Below are 17987 nucleotides of genomic sequence, written 5' to 3'. Positions count from 1 at the left end.
TATTTGTCAGATGTGTGATCCTGCAGATTTTCATGTAAAGGTTCACATTTGCAAAGATGTCCAGCGAGTATCATCGCAGACATTTTGACTTATAGGTAGAAAAGTACAGATGTAATGGAGTGTCCGAGAAAGCCATAGCAGTGAACTGGCAAGAACAATATGAGACTGATGCAGCCAGTATTAATGTCATTAATCATTAATTACAACTGTGCTAGTTAACCCTGACAGTCGGACTGAATTGCCTTTTTGTTTTGTTTGCACAAGGCGTCCCTCAAGGCTTTGCGTCCCGCAAAGCTGGCAAAACCAGGGATAAATGATTAAAAGAAAGTGTCGAATTTTCAACATGTCAAAATCTTTTGTTAACCTTAAGTTAGTCCCTGCAGCTTCCGCTTTCATTACAAGCAACACCAGTAAATGTCTCAGGAAATTTTGGTGCTGAAGACTTCAAGTTCAGTATCAGTTTGTCAGTGGAATATGGAGAAATTGCAAATTATTAATATGGTGAAAATGGAATAGTAGAGTTCTGCCATTAGATAACCAGTGGTTGTCCACAGTGCTTTAAGTGCTGAAGTATTAATCTTTTTAATTATTAAACAAAAAGGCTAATTGTCTCCCCTGTTGACCTTGAGAAGAACTGAGCAGATTAGGTCATGAAGAATTTTCAGAAGTATTTGAATGTCATATTTTTACCATCTTTGCTCATATTTAAAGCAAAAGAATAACATGTTGGGTTTTTATATACAGTAGATTTATACAGCGATTTAAAAAAACAGAAAGAAAAATCTAATTTCCCATTAGTGGTATTTTTTGATTGCTGGCACACACATTCATGTTGTGGTGTTACGAAACACTAAAGTACATGAACAACTTTTCTATAAACTCACAAAATGCTCATTATTAGTACATACATATATTTATACTATTAGTATATGTACAGAAGTAGATCTTTAGAAGTGGACACAGGAGGGTGTCGTGGTTCCCTCGTGTCTACTGTGTGTGGTGCCCTCTGGTGGCTGCCGCCTTAAATACACCACCAGCCTGCCTCTTCTTTTTCTACTGACTGAGGAGACTGAACTGCTGTCAAAATCTATTTATATTAAGCCAGTCATTTCTTTTTCACACGTTTTCATGTTGATGCAAGCTTTTGTCTGTATGAAAACTTCATCTGTCACTGCAGATATCTCAACTACCGAGTAAGTTGCAAACTCTCATGGGCTTTTTGGTTTTACCCAAAATCTGACGAACAATTGATTCCCAAAGGTTAATGTTTGTTTTATAAAGCAATACAGAAAGTGTTTTAATAAATACCCCCTTTTCACATGGAACATCTGTAACGTTATATTTAGTGGAAGGTTTGAGGCGACATATTTAAAGGTTAAGTCTAGAAATGTCATCATTATCTCTGCCTCTTAAGACCACTTAACACCAAAGCATCTGAAGACGATGATACATCAACATTTCTGGAGCACTTACCAGTCAGTACTTAGTTGTTGATTAAGATGAAGTGTGATGAATCGTAGTTGTGTGGCACCAAACTATTAGCAAAAGCGAGAACGTTGGTCACATTATTGAAGAATTACAAACATATTTTTGCCAATTCTGATTTGAAAACTACCATTAAATTCAACTGCACAGGTGAAAACACTAATGGGAAAGCTACCTTTAGTGGCTGGTGGAAATATTAGCATTTAATAAATGTATATTCATGTTTTAGATGCAGGAGAGTCAGGCATTTACTAAATGTTACAGAACCTTTTACCTGACGAAAGCAAGGAGGAAACTAGATATCTTGATATTATTTAGGGCTCAGACAGTTCTTCAACAAACTATTTTGATAATGGATTAATCATTTAAGTAATCTTTCAAGTAAAACTGAAAAACTGTCCCCAGTACCAGCTGGCAGTTGAGTTGCTGCTTTTCTTTTGTCTCACGTAATAACAAACTGAATATCTATGGGTTTGGGACGGTTGACATTCAAAGACATCATCTTAACTTCAGCAAATGGTGATTTTCCTGTATTTTCTGATCATAACTAAATTACATCACCGGTCCAGTGGTCTGTTTCTACCTGACGATATATATAATACAACACAGTTTGTATGTATGTGCTTGACATTGTTTATTCATTACCCTCTTCCCTGTATCAAACCTCCCAGAGCAATAATGTACTCAAAAATAAAATTCTCTCACTTACAATGAAAACACAAAACCAGTGCAGAATGCCAGTGGTCACCTTTAAGTCCATAACTACATTCAGAGATCTTTTCCTAAACACAAAGAAAAGTACAGCGGGGTTACAAAACCATCATACGTGATGGAGAGCAGATCTCTCCACTGTCTGTCCAACAATCAAGTTTCTTATGTTGTTGTTTTTTTTTAAATCGGTACAGAGGCACAAAAAACTCGACACACGACAGTTGTAGCGTTTCTCACAGACGAGAAGTAAGAAAACCTCTCACAGCTCCTTGGACACAATGTGGAGCACTACAGGATGTAGTGGTTTGATGCCTAAAAGCAAGGCATTTCTGCTTGATAGTGTAATAACACCACAAAAACTAATTTCATGGTCTTGTGATCTAAACGTGGGTTATTGCAAAAAACTAAAACAAACCCACCTATTTAGTGCTTTGGTTGAGAGACGAGCAGGAACTCTATGGCGACGAAAGACGTTTAGTTTTACAAAAGGAATTGAATCTATTTAGAGTCCTGTGAATTAGTGTTGTGGGTATTTTGGGTGTACTATAGACAGAGAAGCAAACAACATTAACAGAAGGCAGCAACAGTGGACACTGATGAGGGCCTGCCCTAAGATAAAATAAACAAAATCAGCTGACAGGGAAGAGAAAAATATTTACATCAACTGTATACAACTTAATTTATAAATACATTTTAGGTATAAATTAGAAAAATAAAAACAAAATACCTACTGTAGTTCAAACAGCTACTACTACTACTCATTTTAAAATGCCAGTCAAACCCTCTTTATATTTGGTGAAAGATACAACAAAAGATCAAAAAAGGCACAGCAATTAATAATTAGAGCAATTTATCCCTGCACATTTCTATGAGTCGCAATACTAAATCCCCATTGCAACAGACATTAAAATATAAATTATGATATTTTTTTTTAAACCAGTAAATGTAATTCCAACAAGAATTCCCACACTCAAACAGCATCTACACACTAGCATCAGCAGTTACACTTTTCTTAAATAAATTAAGGCTTTAGGGGGAGGGGGGATGAGTTGTCAAAGAGAGAGCACCCTGATTTCTTCTGCTTCCTGTTCCTGATTTTCAGGCAGCACACATCATACAGTGTACCTTTCAAATATTAAAAGATAGTTCAACATTTTGTGAAAATTTGCTTTCTTGCCCAGAGTTGGATATTTTATGTACGGTAAATATAAAGCAGGTCAGCTTAGCTTAGCACAAAGACTGGAAACTGGGAAAATTTTACTATCAGCGCTCTAAAGCTCATTAATTAACACCTTACATCTTGTTTAATCCACACAAAAACACATAGTTTCATAGGAATTATGTTCTGGACTAACCGTTGTCTCATTATCAGTTTTTGCTATGTAAACCAGCTACTGGCTGTAGCTTCATATTTACTGCACAAACATGAGAGTGGTATCGATCTTCTCATTGAACTCTCTGCAAGAAAGCAAATAAACATGTTTTTCCAAAATGCCTAACTAGTCCTTTTAAATTGCAGTGTGAACTCATGGTTTGGAAATCACAGTCTCCTAAGGTGACTGTGTGCTGACTGCTCATAAAAACATGTTTTCCTATATCAAGGATTTTAATGCTGTACCGATGCAGTCCCCCCTCCCACACACACACACACACACACTCTAACATCCTCCATGAACTTGTTATGTACAAGCAGTTCAAAGGGCCTCAGAAGCTAAACGTAGACCAGGTCTCTGCCCTGAGTCGCTGAGCTACTGGCTGCCTCCTGCGCCTGGCCCTCTGAGTCCGCCTCGTCCTCATCATAACCCTCATACTCGATGGGTTTGGGGCAGCTGTACGGGTGGCCGTTGTCGTCGAAGAAGCGGCGGAAGGTGAATTCGTAGAAGGCGTGTTCAGGGTGTTTGCCGTTGCGGAACCAGCAGTTGAGAGTGTCATTGTGGTTGTTCTCGCCGTCGTCGCTGCTCCACAGTTTATCTGGGTCCACAGGGTCGAAGTTGGAGGTGTCTGTGGAGTGAGCGATTGTTGGGATGTAGGGCGCCACTTGCTGCCGCTGGTCACTGGAGAAGTCGATGGTCTTAAAGAAAGGATGAGCTTTGATTTCGTCTGCACCGTTCTTGCCGAGGCGGTCCTCGGGGCCGCGGCACAGTTTAACTATGAGATCGGACGCCTCCGGGCTGAGCTTGGCCAGAGGGGGAATGTGCAGCATGCTTTTCCAGTTTATCACCTGGTTTCAACAGCAGAGACGACATTAAGAAACAATGAAGCCTGTAGATTAAAAGCATTTCACTGCAGGTGCTTCACATACCTTCAGCTGTGTCTCCAGGGGTGTGGTCGCTAAGAAGGGAGGCTGTCCAACAACCATTTCATACAAGATCACACCCACGCTCCACCAATCACAGAGCTGGGTGTATCCTAGAGAAGATTAAAGACATCAGTCACATTGCAACAACATCTCTTAGGAGGAGTTTGAAGACAATTTGTAATCAGTTAAAAAGAGTCAGCTTTTATTTTAAAGTGCAATTACAGACCAAGTCAGCTTTGGTTTATCCCCCTAGAAGAGCTCTAACAATAAGTCAACTAACTGATGGGTCAAAAGATAGAAATATATCTGCAGCTATTTTGATAATTGATTAAGATAAAAATTTATTCTGCTGTTGCTGCAGCAGAAGGACAGAAATAAGTACAGCTAAATAGAGAAAAAATAAAGAACGCAAAGAATACAAATAACAGAAACTACAAGAGCAATTAAACTCGGAATTAGATTCATCTTTAAAGCAAAAAAACACCCATCATTCGTTGGTCCCAGCTTCTCAAACGTGAGGATTTGCTGTTTACTTGGTTTCTGCTGGTTAGACAGATAATGTACGTACTACGCGGGATCGTTCGTTATCAAATGGATCAGGTAGTGGCCATCACATGACCGATCCACATAAAATACAGCATCTTTGTCAATGTCTTTAAATTCATTCAGTCACAGTAGGCTTCCTTGTGGTACCACAGAAATCTCTAACCTTGTGTTACTTCAAACAAAAATGTTTTCAGTGAGTTCCACACAGTGAGGTATACAGAGTACGGGTGAGGGCGATTATACCCTACAATAATATCCAGATATTTCAGGGTATTTCTGGGATCATGAAAATACTACTAAATATTTTTGATTTAGAACTTACAACAGCTGTTGAGCTCTCCTCGCAAGGTTTTGTCTCTCCTCGTACTCAACCGGGTGCTTCAGCTTGAGATGGTAAAATAAATTTGTTGTATTGACCCGTTTGTTGTTAGTCTTCTCGCATATAACCATGGTTTGTTGTACATCTGATTTTTTGTAACCAAACCACTTCCACACTTCTGGAGCCGCTCCCCCTTATGGAACTAACTCCTCCACCGTGGGGCCATTGGCAATGTTACTTTCGCTATCAGTCACGCTTGTTGTTGCAGCGTATCGGTATGACGCCATTATGCCAACAAGGTGTCACATTGCCATTATCATGAAATTGTAAACTATATGATATGGCACACCCCCTAATACAGAGTATGTATTTGGAAAAAAGAGGGCAATGGTATTAGATCAGGAGAAAAAAAGCTGGATCTGTAATCACTTATTCATGACAGTCGAGTTGACACTAAAAAGTTGCCTATGCAAAAATAAAATCCATCATCACAAATGAGTAAGATTTTGAACCCTCTAGCTGTGGTTCACCGTACCTGTTCGGAGCAGCACTTCTGGTGCTATGTAGTTGGGCGTCCCCACCAGTGAGTGAGCCAGACAGCGCTGGTGCTGCCGGGCCTTTCTCCTCTCCAGAGGCTTCAGCCGGTCTGAACAGCGGCAGTTGCCTGGGTCTTCCCAGTCTTTACTGAAGTCCATGCTGTCCTGCCTCACATGGTCACCTGGAAAGAGACCACATAGCTCATTACTTTGCTTGTGATATTGATCAGTATAGTACTTGCGAAGGTCAAGAGCCTTCATCAATTTGTACAAATAATGTAATTTAACTCCTCTTCCCCCCACGGCCATCATTTTAATAAAGGCTTTTTTTTGAGAAGGTTTTGTATGGATTGTAGATTAGAGGGTGAATTTAATATTTTGGATGAACTGTTAAGATATTTAAAAAGTGACACCCACCACTCTGGTAATACTTAGAGTCATGTGTCCAGCGGAAGCCAGTGCAAAGGCCGAAGTCCGTCAGCTTTATGTGTCCGTCTCTGTCTATGAGGATGTTATCAGGCTTGATGTCTCGGTGGATGAAGCCCATCTTGTGGACGCTCTCCACAGCGCAGGTGAGCTCCGCGATGTAAAATTGGGCCAGCTCTTCTTTGAAGATGCCGAGCCGGATAAGAAGGCTCATCATGTCCCCCCCGGGGATGTACTCCATGACAAAGTACAGGTTGTCCTTGTCTTGGAAAGAGTAGTAGAGACGCACCACCCACTCGTTATCTGCCTCAGCCAGGATGTCCCTCTCAGCCTTGACGTGGGCCACCTGGTTTCTCAGCAGCACATCCTTCTTGCGGAGCGTTTTCATGGCGTACAGCGCTCCTGTGTCCTCCTTTCTGGCCAAGCACACCTCGCCGAAGGCTCCGATGCCGAGGGTCTTGATTCGTTTGAACATGGATTTATCCATCTTGGCCCTCTTTAACCGGATGTAATTGGATTCTTTCTGACAGAGCATCATGCGCATCTGCTCCTGAGCTTCTGAAGACAAACCCACCTGAACACAGGAGGTAGTCAAAAGTAATTCAATAACACACATAACCTCAAAATGGCTGAGAAAAGGTGAACAAAAACAGACATGTAGTCCTGGTTAGATAATATTAACTGGCATTCAAGGGAATCAACTGAAGAAACTGACAAAAATGAAACCAGTGCAAAATGCATTTAAAATGATGAAATATATACTATAAATGCAAACATACAATATTTTCCTCATGTATTAATCATCACTTTAGTCCAAAACAAAGATGCACAAGCAGTGACATGATCAGTGAGATGGAGCGTCATGCATTTCCTTCAGCCACTGGGGCCAACATGCTGCATGTAACAGCTTTCTTGAGTGACTGATGTGTGTGGGCTAGTCTGTGTCACAGGACAGCAGAGATAACATTACCTTTTTAGATCAGCTGTTAGCAACAGCGACGAGAGAAAGGGAGAGAAAGAGCAGCTATGAAAAAATAGAACAGCATGAAAAAGACGTCCTCTCAGAGACAGATAATACAATGACGACAAGAGAGTGGGCAAAAAAGTTTGGGAAAGAGTGAAAGGTATTTCTTTGAAAGGCAAAAAGTGAAACAGGTTTATCTGGAACTACAGTCAATCTATTAAGAAAATGATCTTACTAAGTTTGTTGATTTCTCACCCTTTGCATCTCACATTCCAGCTGCTTCCTCCTCCGAATCCTCTGCTGATGGTTCTTTAGGATATTCTCCACATGTTGCTCCATGAAGAACTTGAAGGCCTGAGGGGAGTACAGTGCAATTCTTCCCATCTCCCCTCTCCGTTCTTCGTCTTTCTTGTTACGGCGGACAGGAACAGGCGATGTTGTGATTTGCTTATTCTCCTTTTCTGTTGCTGCAGTGCTTTCGGGGGTTTCTGTCATCTTTTCTCGAGAGCTGTCACCACTGCAGCTCTCCTCTTCAGTGGGCTCCTCTCTGCTTGTGCAGAGCTTATTGGCCCCTGGATCATAGGCAGGGGGGGAAGGGGCAGCCTGCTGCGGGAGAAGATGCTTAGGATAAGGGGGAGGGGGGCCTTGGTAGCTAGGGGCTTCTGCTACAACAGAGATCTGAGGCACAGGGTTTGAGGGTTCTGGGTAAGCGGGTGCAGCTGGAGGTGGTGGAGCCTGCTGCATCCAAGGGGGGTGTGTGGGAGCGACGGCAGTGTGTAACTCAGGTTTCTGGACACGCATGCTTTTGACTGGCTGCAGGATGGGAGCCTGTGTGATGGCAGTGACCGTGGTGGCAGAGGGCTGGGAGCTGGCTGTGTGGGCCGATCTGCCGCTCAGCTGGTGGTTATTGAAGGAATTAGAGCGGACCGGCACGTTGTGCTGCCATGACGGGGACAGATCCTGGTTGCTGCTGTTGCCCGAAGAAGACTGGGGCTGGTTGGAGGCCATAGGAGCCTGGGACCAGGACTGAGGAGGACCTATATTGTACATGTCAAGGTTGTGACTGTTTCGGTTGGGAAGCATCATGGATTGAGGGATGTTTCCACCGTTGACGTAAGAAGGGGACGATGCAGGTCCTCCTGCCTGCATCTGCTGGTCAGTAGGACTGTGCCGGCTGCTCTGGTTGACCGGGTACGGGGGAGGAGGCTGTCTGCTGCCTCCAGCCATGTAGTCTGGCTGAGGTGAGCCATTCTGAGACCAGCTGGAGGGGAAGGTGAACTTATTCCCCCCAGAGCTTTGCATTATGATGGGCTGGTGGCCCACAGGCACTGGGCTGATCCCACGCTGATTCTGTGGGGCTGCAGCTTGGTATCCATCAGGCCTGGCCCCCTGGGGTACCGGAGAGATGCGGGGCACAAGGTAATCCATGTTGCCAGAGTAGCGCTTGGTTGATGGGTTGCTGTCCCAGGACGGTGCAGGAGTCAAGGCACCGCGGTTTGGTGGAGGTGTAACACTGCGCACCTGAGGTGGCAGTGGAGGATTAACTCTCTGGCCGTTAGGGTGACCCTGTGGGAAAGCAGGAGGAGGTCCGGGGCTGTCTGAGCGGTACATCATTCCATCCACCATGAGAGGACCGTGTCGAGGAGCCAAAGACTCCTTAGAACCTTTCCAGCTCGGCCTCCTCAGCACAGCCTGCTGAATATGAGAAGACCCTACAGACACGCACAGAAAAAACTAAAATACAATCAAGATAAAGTGCCATGGCTTGTTGTAAGAAACACTACATCAATATTTCCTTACATTGTTTTTATTATATTTTTTAATAAAAAGGCCCAGAACTGTTGTCCAAACTCAAAAAATACCTCTTGTTACTAATATGTATCTAACAATACCAACATGTTTGCCAACCTATTATAATGCATTTTCCTTGAATGAACTATTTCTGTTATTACAAATAAAACCAAATTTCCTGTCTTCTGTTATGTGATGCAGTGACTCATTCTCTTTTTGTTAGCATGTATTGTCATTTCTTTAAGCAAATGTCCCAAATCCTGTACACAATATCACAACTGAATGAACATGCCTGGATGGAAAATAAAAGAGGAAACCCAGCATTTATTCCCAGTGGACAGTTACGTACCTGGGGCTTTCAGACCTGTAGTGTTTGGGTTGGTCACAGCAATCTGTTCCCTCATTGAGTCCTGGTAGCTCACCTTACCCATGTAGTCTATAACTGCCCCCACACTGCGACTGTTGCCCTGTTTAAAAGGCACCAAAAAAAAAAAAAAAGAAATAGAAGAACATCATTAACATTTACAGTTTGGAATATCAAAGTGAGACAGGATGCAAATGACCAATAAATACATTTAATACAGGATTAATTATTTTGCTAAACAGTTCGCACATCTTTCATGTAAATAAATTAAACATCCAACTAAACATTATTTTCATTATCAAATAATCTGCACATTATTTTCTTGATTACTCAATTAAACGTTTGGTCTATAAAATGTCTGATGGCCCAAAACCCAGACATATTCAGTTTACATTGATAAAAAAAGTCTGAAAAAATCTGAAAATCCTCACATTGGAGACAGTTTAGCTTCTATCCAAATAGTTGCAGAATAATAATTTGTCGATCAACTAATCTGTAAATTGATTAATTATTGTTGTTGTTTCTTTCACCAACAGTCATCTTACAGTTACTTGTTACAACTGAAAATGTGACACTTGTGAATGTGCATTGCATAATGTGACACTTCATACCTGAACTGCACACACTGGCTCAAAACAAGCGACAACTGGCAACTGAGAAACTAGTTTTGTATTGCCACCTGTACAAACTCGTCATTCCACTTTGCATACTTTTAATTTTTCAAATGACTTTCTCATAAACAATGGCACAGAGTGATTATTCTCAATTACAGAGTTATCTTTAGAATGAAACATCTCCACAATCCTTCATAACAACATGTCTCTGTGACAAATAAATCCAAAAAACTGTCATCTCACCTCTTCGAACCCAGCACAAGGGGGTTCAAGCGACATGTGTTTGTTTGTCTCAGGGCCTGAAATACTGGGCTCATTAGCAAATGGCAACAGGGATTTGCGGATCTCCTGTAAGGCTTTATGGTAGGGGTGTTTGGGGTTGCTGGAGCGCCCTTGTTGCCTTGGGTCCTCAGAAGGCATTTTTCCAGGTCCACCAACGTCAACTTTAGGTGGGTCAGAGGGTTTGGACAAGTTGCGCAGACTGTTCCGAATTTCCTGCAGCATATGCTGGCTGTTGCCGCTGTAGTTGCTGGCGGGGAATGTTTTGGGTCTCATCTGTCTGTATCCTTCGGGTTTCTCCCCTCTCTTCATGTAAGAGCATGTATGATGACGATGAAGGGTATGAAGAGGCTGTCACTCAGTCCAGGGTTGCAGGTGTCTCTGATGTCTGACCTCACATCTGCATGCCGCTGACAGAAATACACAAAACCATTGTGAGATAAGCAGGAATCCTGAGTACATGTCATGTCACCAAACAGGCTAGACAAATGATATGTGGAAAGTAATAATTAACCGATAAACATTAGTAATATGACGACAAGTCAGGCTGTCAACTTTGATTTCAGTGCTTTACCGTTTCACTTAAAGTTAGACTCGTTGTCTAAAGCTTTATGGTAAGAGAAACTTGCCTTTCCCATCACAAAACAAAAACCCATAACGTTACACTTGCTAGCGTCGTTAGCAACTCGGGCTAACAGAGCGCTATTTTAACACTAATTCCCCTGCGTTAATTATTGGTAAATTTAATGCTAAAGTTGTTAATCACCTTCGCGTAAATATATCCAACATTTAGCGACCCCATATACTGCAACCCGAGTTACCACAATTTCACTTTGCATAAAATCTAACGGCGCAGGAGCAGTTCCTCCGCGGCCTGTGTGTTAAAGGCATCCATTTGCTGCTAAGCTAATTCAACAACAGGTTGGGAATTAGCTGCTAGCTCGGGACACAACTGCCAACAGTTAGTTAGCCGTTAGCCGCGTCTGACAACTTACCAGTGTCCGTAGCTGCCGCGGTCCTCGACACTTTTCCTATTTTGACAAAAAAAAACGATATTTCCTTGACCTTTCTCGGCGACAAGGACGTGTTTTTAACTTAAAATGTCCTCGTTGTGCCGAGCTGGCTTGATCCTAGTCGTGATGGATTCCTGGGATGTCTGAATGACAAGTACAACAGCAACAAGGTAGACATGGAAGTCACGCCACACACTTCCGGTTCTTCTGGGTTTCACAATAAAAGAAGGAAAGTAAACTCCTGTGGCTAGTTTTTTGAACTATCTTGTTTATACAGTATCACATTACAAAAAATGTCATCATTCTTCACTTCACCTCTGGTCTGAACTGTTAAAGATTTAATTTTTCAAGTTTGGCAGTGGTAATTTATTTGACTGGTTAATTGGAAACAAGATATTTACAGTCATTGTAGCTACAGAATTTATTAAAATGAATGAATAAAAGGGTGGAGATGGTGTTACATCACTTGAGACAATAAAAATAATCTGCCTTGGATTTTTTAATTTTAATGAAACAGTCAGTGGACTTATGAGACATTTGTGTAAAGGTTTTATTTATTTCAAAAAAGTTTTTATTGACATCCGTACAAAAGTTGAGTTCAAACACTCTGCTTGGAATGATCTTAAAAAAAACCTTCAACCATGCAACTGCAAATACACAAGAAAAGACAAAATGTCACAAGCATACTCTTCAATAAAGTATTTTGGGCACCCTTTATCATTAAAGAGGACAATAAAACCTCTGTTGAAATTGACAGCAAATAAACAGATCATCGACATCTTGTCCTGTGCATTAACACCCATTTTAAACTGGGACCTGTCGGTTGACAAAAATAGCCTCTCCGTCAGTCCCACAGACAAGACATTGTCCAAGTACATCCAAACTGTTTACAGACAACGTCTGGCTTGGCAGCATGTGAGTCGTCTCCAGACGGCCTTTACTGGAGTCACCACTGAGCCAGGTGCTAATGAGGGACTGGTTCCCTCCAGCCGGGGCCATTGCACTGCGAGAGATCATGCTATTGTTCCTGCCACCTGGAAAACAATGATAAAACCCATCTCTTTTATACTTTAGAAGATTATTATGACTACTGAATTATTACAATGTCGGTGTCTTGTTTCTTTAGCATGTTGATGCCAGCTTTCTACCGCTTGGTTATCTGTATCACGCTAGCTGACTCAGTGTTTTCCTGATCACTCTGACAACCAAAAGATAACAGTCAGCATTGTATGACTAATACATGAAATATGTAAATATTCTGTGATTAAGATAAAAGCTACAGTTTCTATAATATGATTGTGTCGTCATGTATAATTGTCAACTCTTGTTGCAGCTATTTGCTGTTTCAATCTGGTGACTGGTTTAGTTTTTTGGGTTTTTTTTGCCTTTATTACATCAGGAGAGACAGGAAAAATGGGAGAGATTTAATTTAATTTAATTTAATGAACTGTATGAATTGTACTATCCTTTTGTATTATCCTTTAAACTCTTTTGTAATTGTTCTCTTGACATTCATGCCAATAAAGGAAACAGAGAGAGGGAATGACCTGCAGCAAAGGGTCGCGGGCCAGACTCAAACCTGGGCCTCTACGGCAAAGACTCCGCCCCTGCACATGGGGCGCATGCTCTAGTGGTGAGTTAACCAGCGCCCCTACCACAGAATTTCTAAAATTATGTCAATCTTTTACACAGAAAAAAAACAAACCGATTTTTCCTTTGAAGTAAAAATTTAGGTAATAATAAAAATACACATAGTGTTGTAACACGTGAGTTAAAACACTATAGGCCCGATTTACCAACATCCCGAATAAAGAGTACTAAATTGCGTGTGCATTCTAAAATATTGCACATGCAATGTTAGTACCTGTTATGTGTGATTTACTAAGAACTATTGCGTAGATGACAACAGGTGCAAACACAGTGGAGGTGACAGTATTTAAATGAGGGTTTTGCATGTTTTAATGGTTTCCGCTATGGAAAGTGGGGAGGGAAAGCTGCCACTGTGTAAAAACCTTGGTTTGTTTCAATCAGTGCGTCAGTAAGTGGAAATCGTATGTACCTGCCCGTCCTGCCTGAGATTGCACGAAGTACATGGGACAGCACACCTAAAAAACTGCTTTGGGAAACCCCAGCAGAAACAGCTACAGTATGCTGCAATGATCCAGACGTGAGGAAATGCCAGAAGATCGTGCTTCATCCAGCTAGAGGGAACAATCACAGACCGTCCGCACTGTGCACGGTCGCTACGCGATCTCCTGTCCCTGACCCTGTACACCCCATTCCCTCTTCGATACCTACAATGGATTGTGTCGCTATATTACGACCGATGAGCTATGAACAGTTGGTGGTCGTTCCCTCTGGCTGGATGAATTTCACGTGTGATCCATGCACTACTGCAGCTGGGGGCTCTCTGCAGCGCCACGCAACTTTCTAAATTCTTCCATCTCACGAAGACAAGAAGTCAGGTCGAAACGAAATTTGCTGTATTGGCATGAATGTTAATACAACAGTATTGCCAAAGCTAAGCTAAAAAACAATTCAATTTATATAGTTCATTGAATAAATAAAATAATTGGATTTCTATATATTGGATATAGAATAATATTATCCAATATTGTTAATTTCTCTATGTTGTCTTTCATTAGGGCTGTGTCTCTGGCAACGATAACAGCAGCCATCTCTGCGAAACACTTGGCAATTTGCACCTTCCTTTCAATTGTATTAAATACAGATGCTGTTGCACTCACATGAAATTGCTTTTAGGCTTGGTAGATCACATTGCGTGTAGTATATAAAAAGGTATTTGCATGTTACCCTCCCACTACTTTGCACAATAAAACTGAAATGCCCCAAATTGCATATTCATTAAGGCAAAAGTACTAAATGAACAACAGGTGCTATTTTGCACTTTTGAAAGAAGTCTGCGGGCACACCATTAGTAGATCAGCTTACCTGTTAATTTGCAGGTGACATCAAGTTTGCACACGTTTTTACTCACGCAAACCTTTAGTAAATCTAGCCCTATGTGCTAAAAACTTTGTAACCATCCAAATATGTTTATTGTATTTTCATTCATTTCCAATTAAAAACAGTATAATTTCAGACACTCACGCTTTTCCCAGTCTTCACTTTAAAATCCCATGAAGGGATGAGCCCACTTAATCATAGTAACACACCTGCATCCTTTCCACTTAACCCAATAATACTATACTACTGGTGAACAATGTAGGCAGCATATAATGGTACAATCTATCCTGATATCTTCTGGGTTATGGCACAGATTGTTTTCACATTACATCCTTTTTGTATTAAAATGCTGTTTCTTGGCAAATCATAACATTAATTTCTTTTGAGTGTTTGTTATCTCCCTGCTGGCTAAACCAAACTGCGGACAGAATCATTTGACTTGCCTTGTAGGAAGGAGGGCATGTCTGAATGTGAAGAAGTCTCCCAGTGCAGCAGCGAACCATCCTCTGAGCATGTGAACAGATGATCTGGGTTGGTTGGATGGAAGTGGACTTCCCACACTGTGCAGAAAACCAAAGAAAAATATTTATAAAAACAAAAAAAAAGTCATTAAAAAAGAGAGATATAAATCTTCCCATATACAACCTCTTCACAATTAAGTTTAAAACTGGTAAATTAATTAATCTGCCCACAATAAAGTCGTACTTTCAGCAGAGTGTGCCTCCATGAGTGAGAAGGGTGTGCTGCCTTGTCTCACATCCCAGACACAGAGCATGCCGTCCTGCCCTCCTGTGGCCACAATGTGCTGTTGGTTAGGATGTCTGTCCACGCAGTGCAGAGGAACTCTATCCCCTGACCTGAAAGGAAAACAACTTATAATCAAAATAACCCAAATATTAAATGTAGAACAGAAAAATAAATGTTAGGAAAATGTTAATGTGTGGTTAGACCTGAAGAGATCTTACAGGGAGAGAATCTGGGATGGTGAGTTGCACTGTTGTCTGAAATCCCACATCTTGAGTTGGCCAATAGAGTTTACCGTCAAAATCTCGGTTGTCCTCAGGTAAGTCACAGCATGAATCGTGCTGCTGTCTGCATTCTCTAGCAATGGTCAAACAGTCCAATAAAAACCCTGTTAGTATCATTCCACATGACCTGAAGTTGCTATTATATGCTAAGAATTGTAGTTCTGTGTGTATTTTAATGTGACATGATGGTCTGGCTACAGCATCTTAATCTCACCGATGACTCGTATCACTCCCTCCTGGTCAGCTCTAAAGACGATGATCCTACCATCTTCTCCCACTGTGACGATCTCAGGACTGCTGCACACAACACCAGTACAGGGAGCGTTGTCACACGGGTAACGATGTGCTCTCGCCCACCGCTGAGAAACTGATATTGTCTGCACTCAAGAGAGAGAAGATCTGAATATTTATCAAACCACAAGTATGTTGTATATTCAGTTAGTCAATAAGAAGTGTGCCTATTACTTATTTCCTGAAACTTCTCCTGTTAATAAATAAAGGTTTATAAAGTCATTAATAACATACAAATTGCCTCTGAAATACAAGACAATGGTCAAGCTAGGTAAGTCTACCTCCTAGTAATTCCTAGCTGAGATCCGAGTTAAGAGTCAGGTCAAATGTTTCACTCATCAGAGTTAAAGTTCACTGATTTATCCATCCATTATTATGTTACAACATATTATTGTCGTCTTTCACAAGATATGTACAACAGTGTTTGTATTTACAACATATTTTCCTTTAGTTTGCTTAGATTAATTTCATAAAAATCTTTAACCAGCCAAATTATATCAGAAACACCACAGAGTGTGCTATGTGAAGAACACAGGCAAAACAAAAGAGATTACATACAAAAGTGATATATCTGAAAAACATAACTCAACCTGTGTGTACCTGACTGTTTTGGTGGTTGCGGAAGATGGTGACTGCTCCAGTTGACGATGCTGTGACAATTCTGTCTTGGTCCAAAAACTGTAAAAAAAAAAAAAAAAAAAAAAAAAAAAAGACAAAGATAAATTAACCCATTATAAATACACAGACCTGTATTATTATTATTATTATTATTATTATTATTATTATTATTATTATTATAAGTTATTCCTCCCAGGGAAAGACACTTGGTATATCCAGTCTTGAATCAACCAAGAGGTTACATTAATGTAAAGTGTAATGCAAATTCCATGTGTATGAAACGGTCCCGTTGTCTTGGTACACCAGCATAAAGTATTGTGCATTCAAGTTGTTCTCTGCAAGAAATACAATGACAGCAACACACTCCTTTAAGCGTTTTGTACTTTAAAATAAAGAAGTCTCCATTCTTGTCACTGACATATTATTCAGTGGATTCAGAATAAGTTAGCAATCACTGGCCTTATGTTACCTTACTTAATAAAGATTCCAATATGTTTCATGGAGTGAGGTATATAACATTTTTATCCTGAGGATGAAAGCACTCCTATAGGATCAGTACTAGCAGATACCCTGAGATGAGGTACCAGAATTGGTACCAGGAGGTTAAAGGTTTAATTGGTGCATTTCTAAATAAATGTTGGCAAGTGTGCCCATTTCAGCTAAACACACTGCACTGGCACAGCTGCAGACACTTTAATATTCTAGTACAAATTACAGGCGGAAACAATTATCTTAGATTCCCATGAGTGTCTTACTTGAAGATCCAAAACATCTCCAGCATGCTTGTGTTCACATAAAAGCTGTGGGTCTCCTTCAAATCCATCTTCCATGCCAGAACTTCCATAATTCCCAATGGACCAAAGGGAAATTTTGTTGTCCTGTAAGTTTAATAGACACACACTGGGATTATTTAAGTCCAATTTTAAACATTACGTTATAATGTTCTAACCACTTGTCATATAATTACCAAACGTCTTTAATTAACGTTACAAATTATAATGAATCTGACATAACTAGGCCAATCTTTATGCCTTAAGAGTAAATAACGTTAATAGTGTAGTTTAATGTGACATTTATAAATCTAGTTGAATGCCGAAAGGACAACCTGTGATTCACAACACGTCTCAAGTCGTATTTTGACAGTTACAAAATGTGTAAGTCCGCCACCAAACTCACATTTTCCTTCATAAACTTATTAGATTTCTCTATGAAGTTTGGCGATCTCATTTATCATAAACGTTAACATTAACTGACTAACGTTAAATTACTTGCCAACCTCGTTATCCCACGAGCCAGCCGCAAAGATATCTGGTTGCTGCAAAGACGAATGCGATACTGGTCGCCACCTGGTTTTACTGATTTTCTGGGACACGTACTTAGCATTTATACTCTCCATTGAAACAAAAAATAGCCTCACCCAATTTAAGTTAAAAAGCCCTTGCTAAGTATTAGCTTAGCATTCATGGGCAACACCGAAATGTACGCGCCTGTTACTTTGTACGTAACTACGGTGGCCCTCTTCTTCTCTTAGTTATTGGCGGATTGCAAACAACTTTTAAGTGCATACCGCCACCTACTGCACTGGAGTGTGTAACATCATATCACTCAACTACAAACCCCTATAAGGTGCTCTCATCTTCTGTTGCCCACAGGTTGCCCAGTAAGGTCTTCTTCTTGTCTGTGTTTTTGGGCGGATCACAACCAACTTTAAAAGGTGCATACCGCCACCTACCGTA

General features: G+C 40.8%; 2 protein-coding genes across 4 annotated transcripts; both read right to left on the bottom strand.

The window, feature by feature from the left end:
• Positions 1-2100: 2100 nt before the first annotated feature.
• Positions 2101-11529, bottom strand: lats1 (large tumor suppressor kinase 1). Its single transcript, XM_038726850.1, has 8 exons — positions 11330-11529; positions 10299-10744; positions 9427-9544; positions 7542-8998; positions 6314-6896; positions 5896-6078; positions 4499-4605; positions 2101-4417 (listed from the first exon to the last, which is right to left on the bottom strand). Exons 2-8 carry the CDS (start codon positions 10644-10646, stop codon positions 3908-3910), a joined length of 3306 nt encoding a protein of 1101 aa, XP_038582778.1. The 5' UTR covers positions 10647-10744; positions 11330-11529; the 3' UTR covers positions 2101-3907.
• Positions 11530-11879: 350 nt separating this feature from the next.
• On the bottom strand, positions 11880-17761 carry nup43 (nucleoporin 43). 3 transcript variants are annotated; one of them, XM_038726626.1, is made up of 8 exons: positions 17528-17760; positions 17007-17129; positions 16234-16311; positions 15557-15719; positions 15280-15415; positions 15020-15171; positions 14758-14874; positions 11880-12381 (listed from the first exon to the last, which is right to left on the bottom strand). In XM_038726626.1, exons 1-8 carry the CDS (start codon positions 17645-17647, stop codon positions 12152-12154), a joined length of 1119 nt encoding a protein of 372 aa, XP_038582554.1. In that variant the 5' UTR covers positions 17648-17760; the 3' UTR covers positions 11880-12151. The 3 variants fall into 3 exon arrangements, with proteins under 3 accessions (XP_038582554.1, XP_038582556.1, XP_038582557.1); XM_038726628.1 differs by lacking the exon at positions 17528-17760 and adding an exon at positions 17428-17493; XM_038726629.1 differs by lacking the exon at positions 17007-17129 and having other exon boundaries at positions 17528-17761.
• Between the last annotated feature and the right edge of the window lie 226 nt (positions 17762-17987).

Source organism: Micropterus salmoides, unplaced genomic scaffold (assembly GCF_014851395.1).
Source record: "Micropterus salmoides isolate LMB-PRFRI ecotype aquatic unplaced genomic scaffold, ASM1485139v1 Ms_hic_scaffold_18, whole genome shotgun sequence".
NCBI classification, from domain to species: domain Eukaryota; kingdom Metazoa; phylum Chordata; class Actinopteri; order Centrarchiformes; family Centrarchidae; genus Micropterus; species Micropterus salmoides.
Note: the sequence above shows the minus strand (reverse complement) of the source record. Positions and strands in the feature narration are given on the sequence as shown.

Coding starts and splice junctions, on each gene's coding strand:
- lats1 (XM_038726850.1), bottom strand. CDS start 10,646: ATGAAGAGAGGGGAGAAACCCGAAGGATACAGACAGATGAGACCCAAA. Junction 9,545..10,298: donor CTTGTGCTGGGTTCGAAGAG/GTGAGATGACAG, acceptor CCTTTTAAACAG/GGCAACAGTCGCAGTGTGGG. Junction 4,606..5,895: donor AGAAGTGCTGCTCCGAACAG/GTACGGTGAACC, acceptor AATCTTCTCTAG/GATACACCCAGCTCTGTGAT.
- nup43 (XM_038726626.1), bottom strand. CDS start 17,647: ATGGAGAGTATAAATGCTAAGTACGTGTCCCAGAAAATCAGTAAAACC. Junction 15,416..15,556: donor GGGAGTGATACGAGTCATCG/GTGAGATTAAGA, acceptor GACCATTGCTAG/AGAATGCAGACAGCAGCACG. Junction 14,875..15,019: donor GGAGGCACACTCTGCTGAAA/GTACGACTTTAT, acceptor TTTTCTGCACAG/TGTGGGAAGTCCACTTCCAT.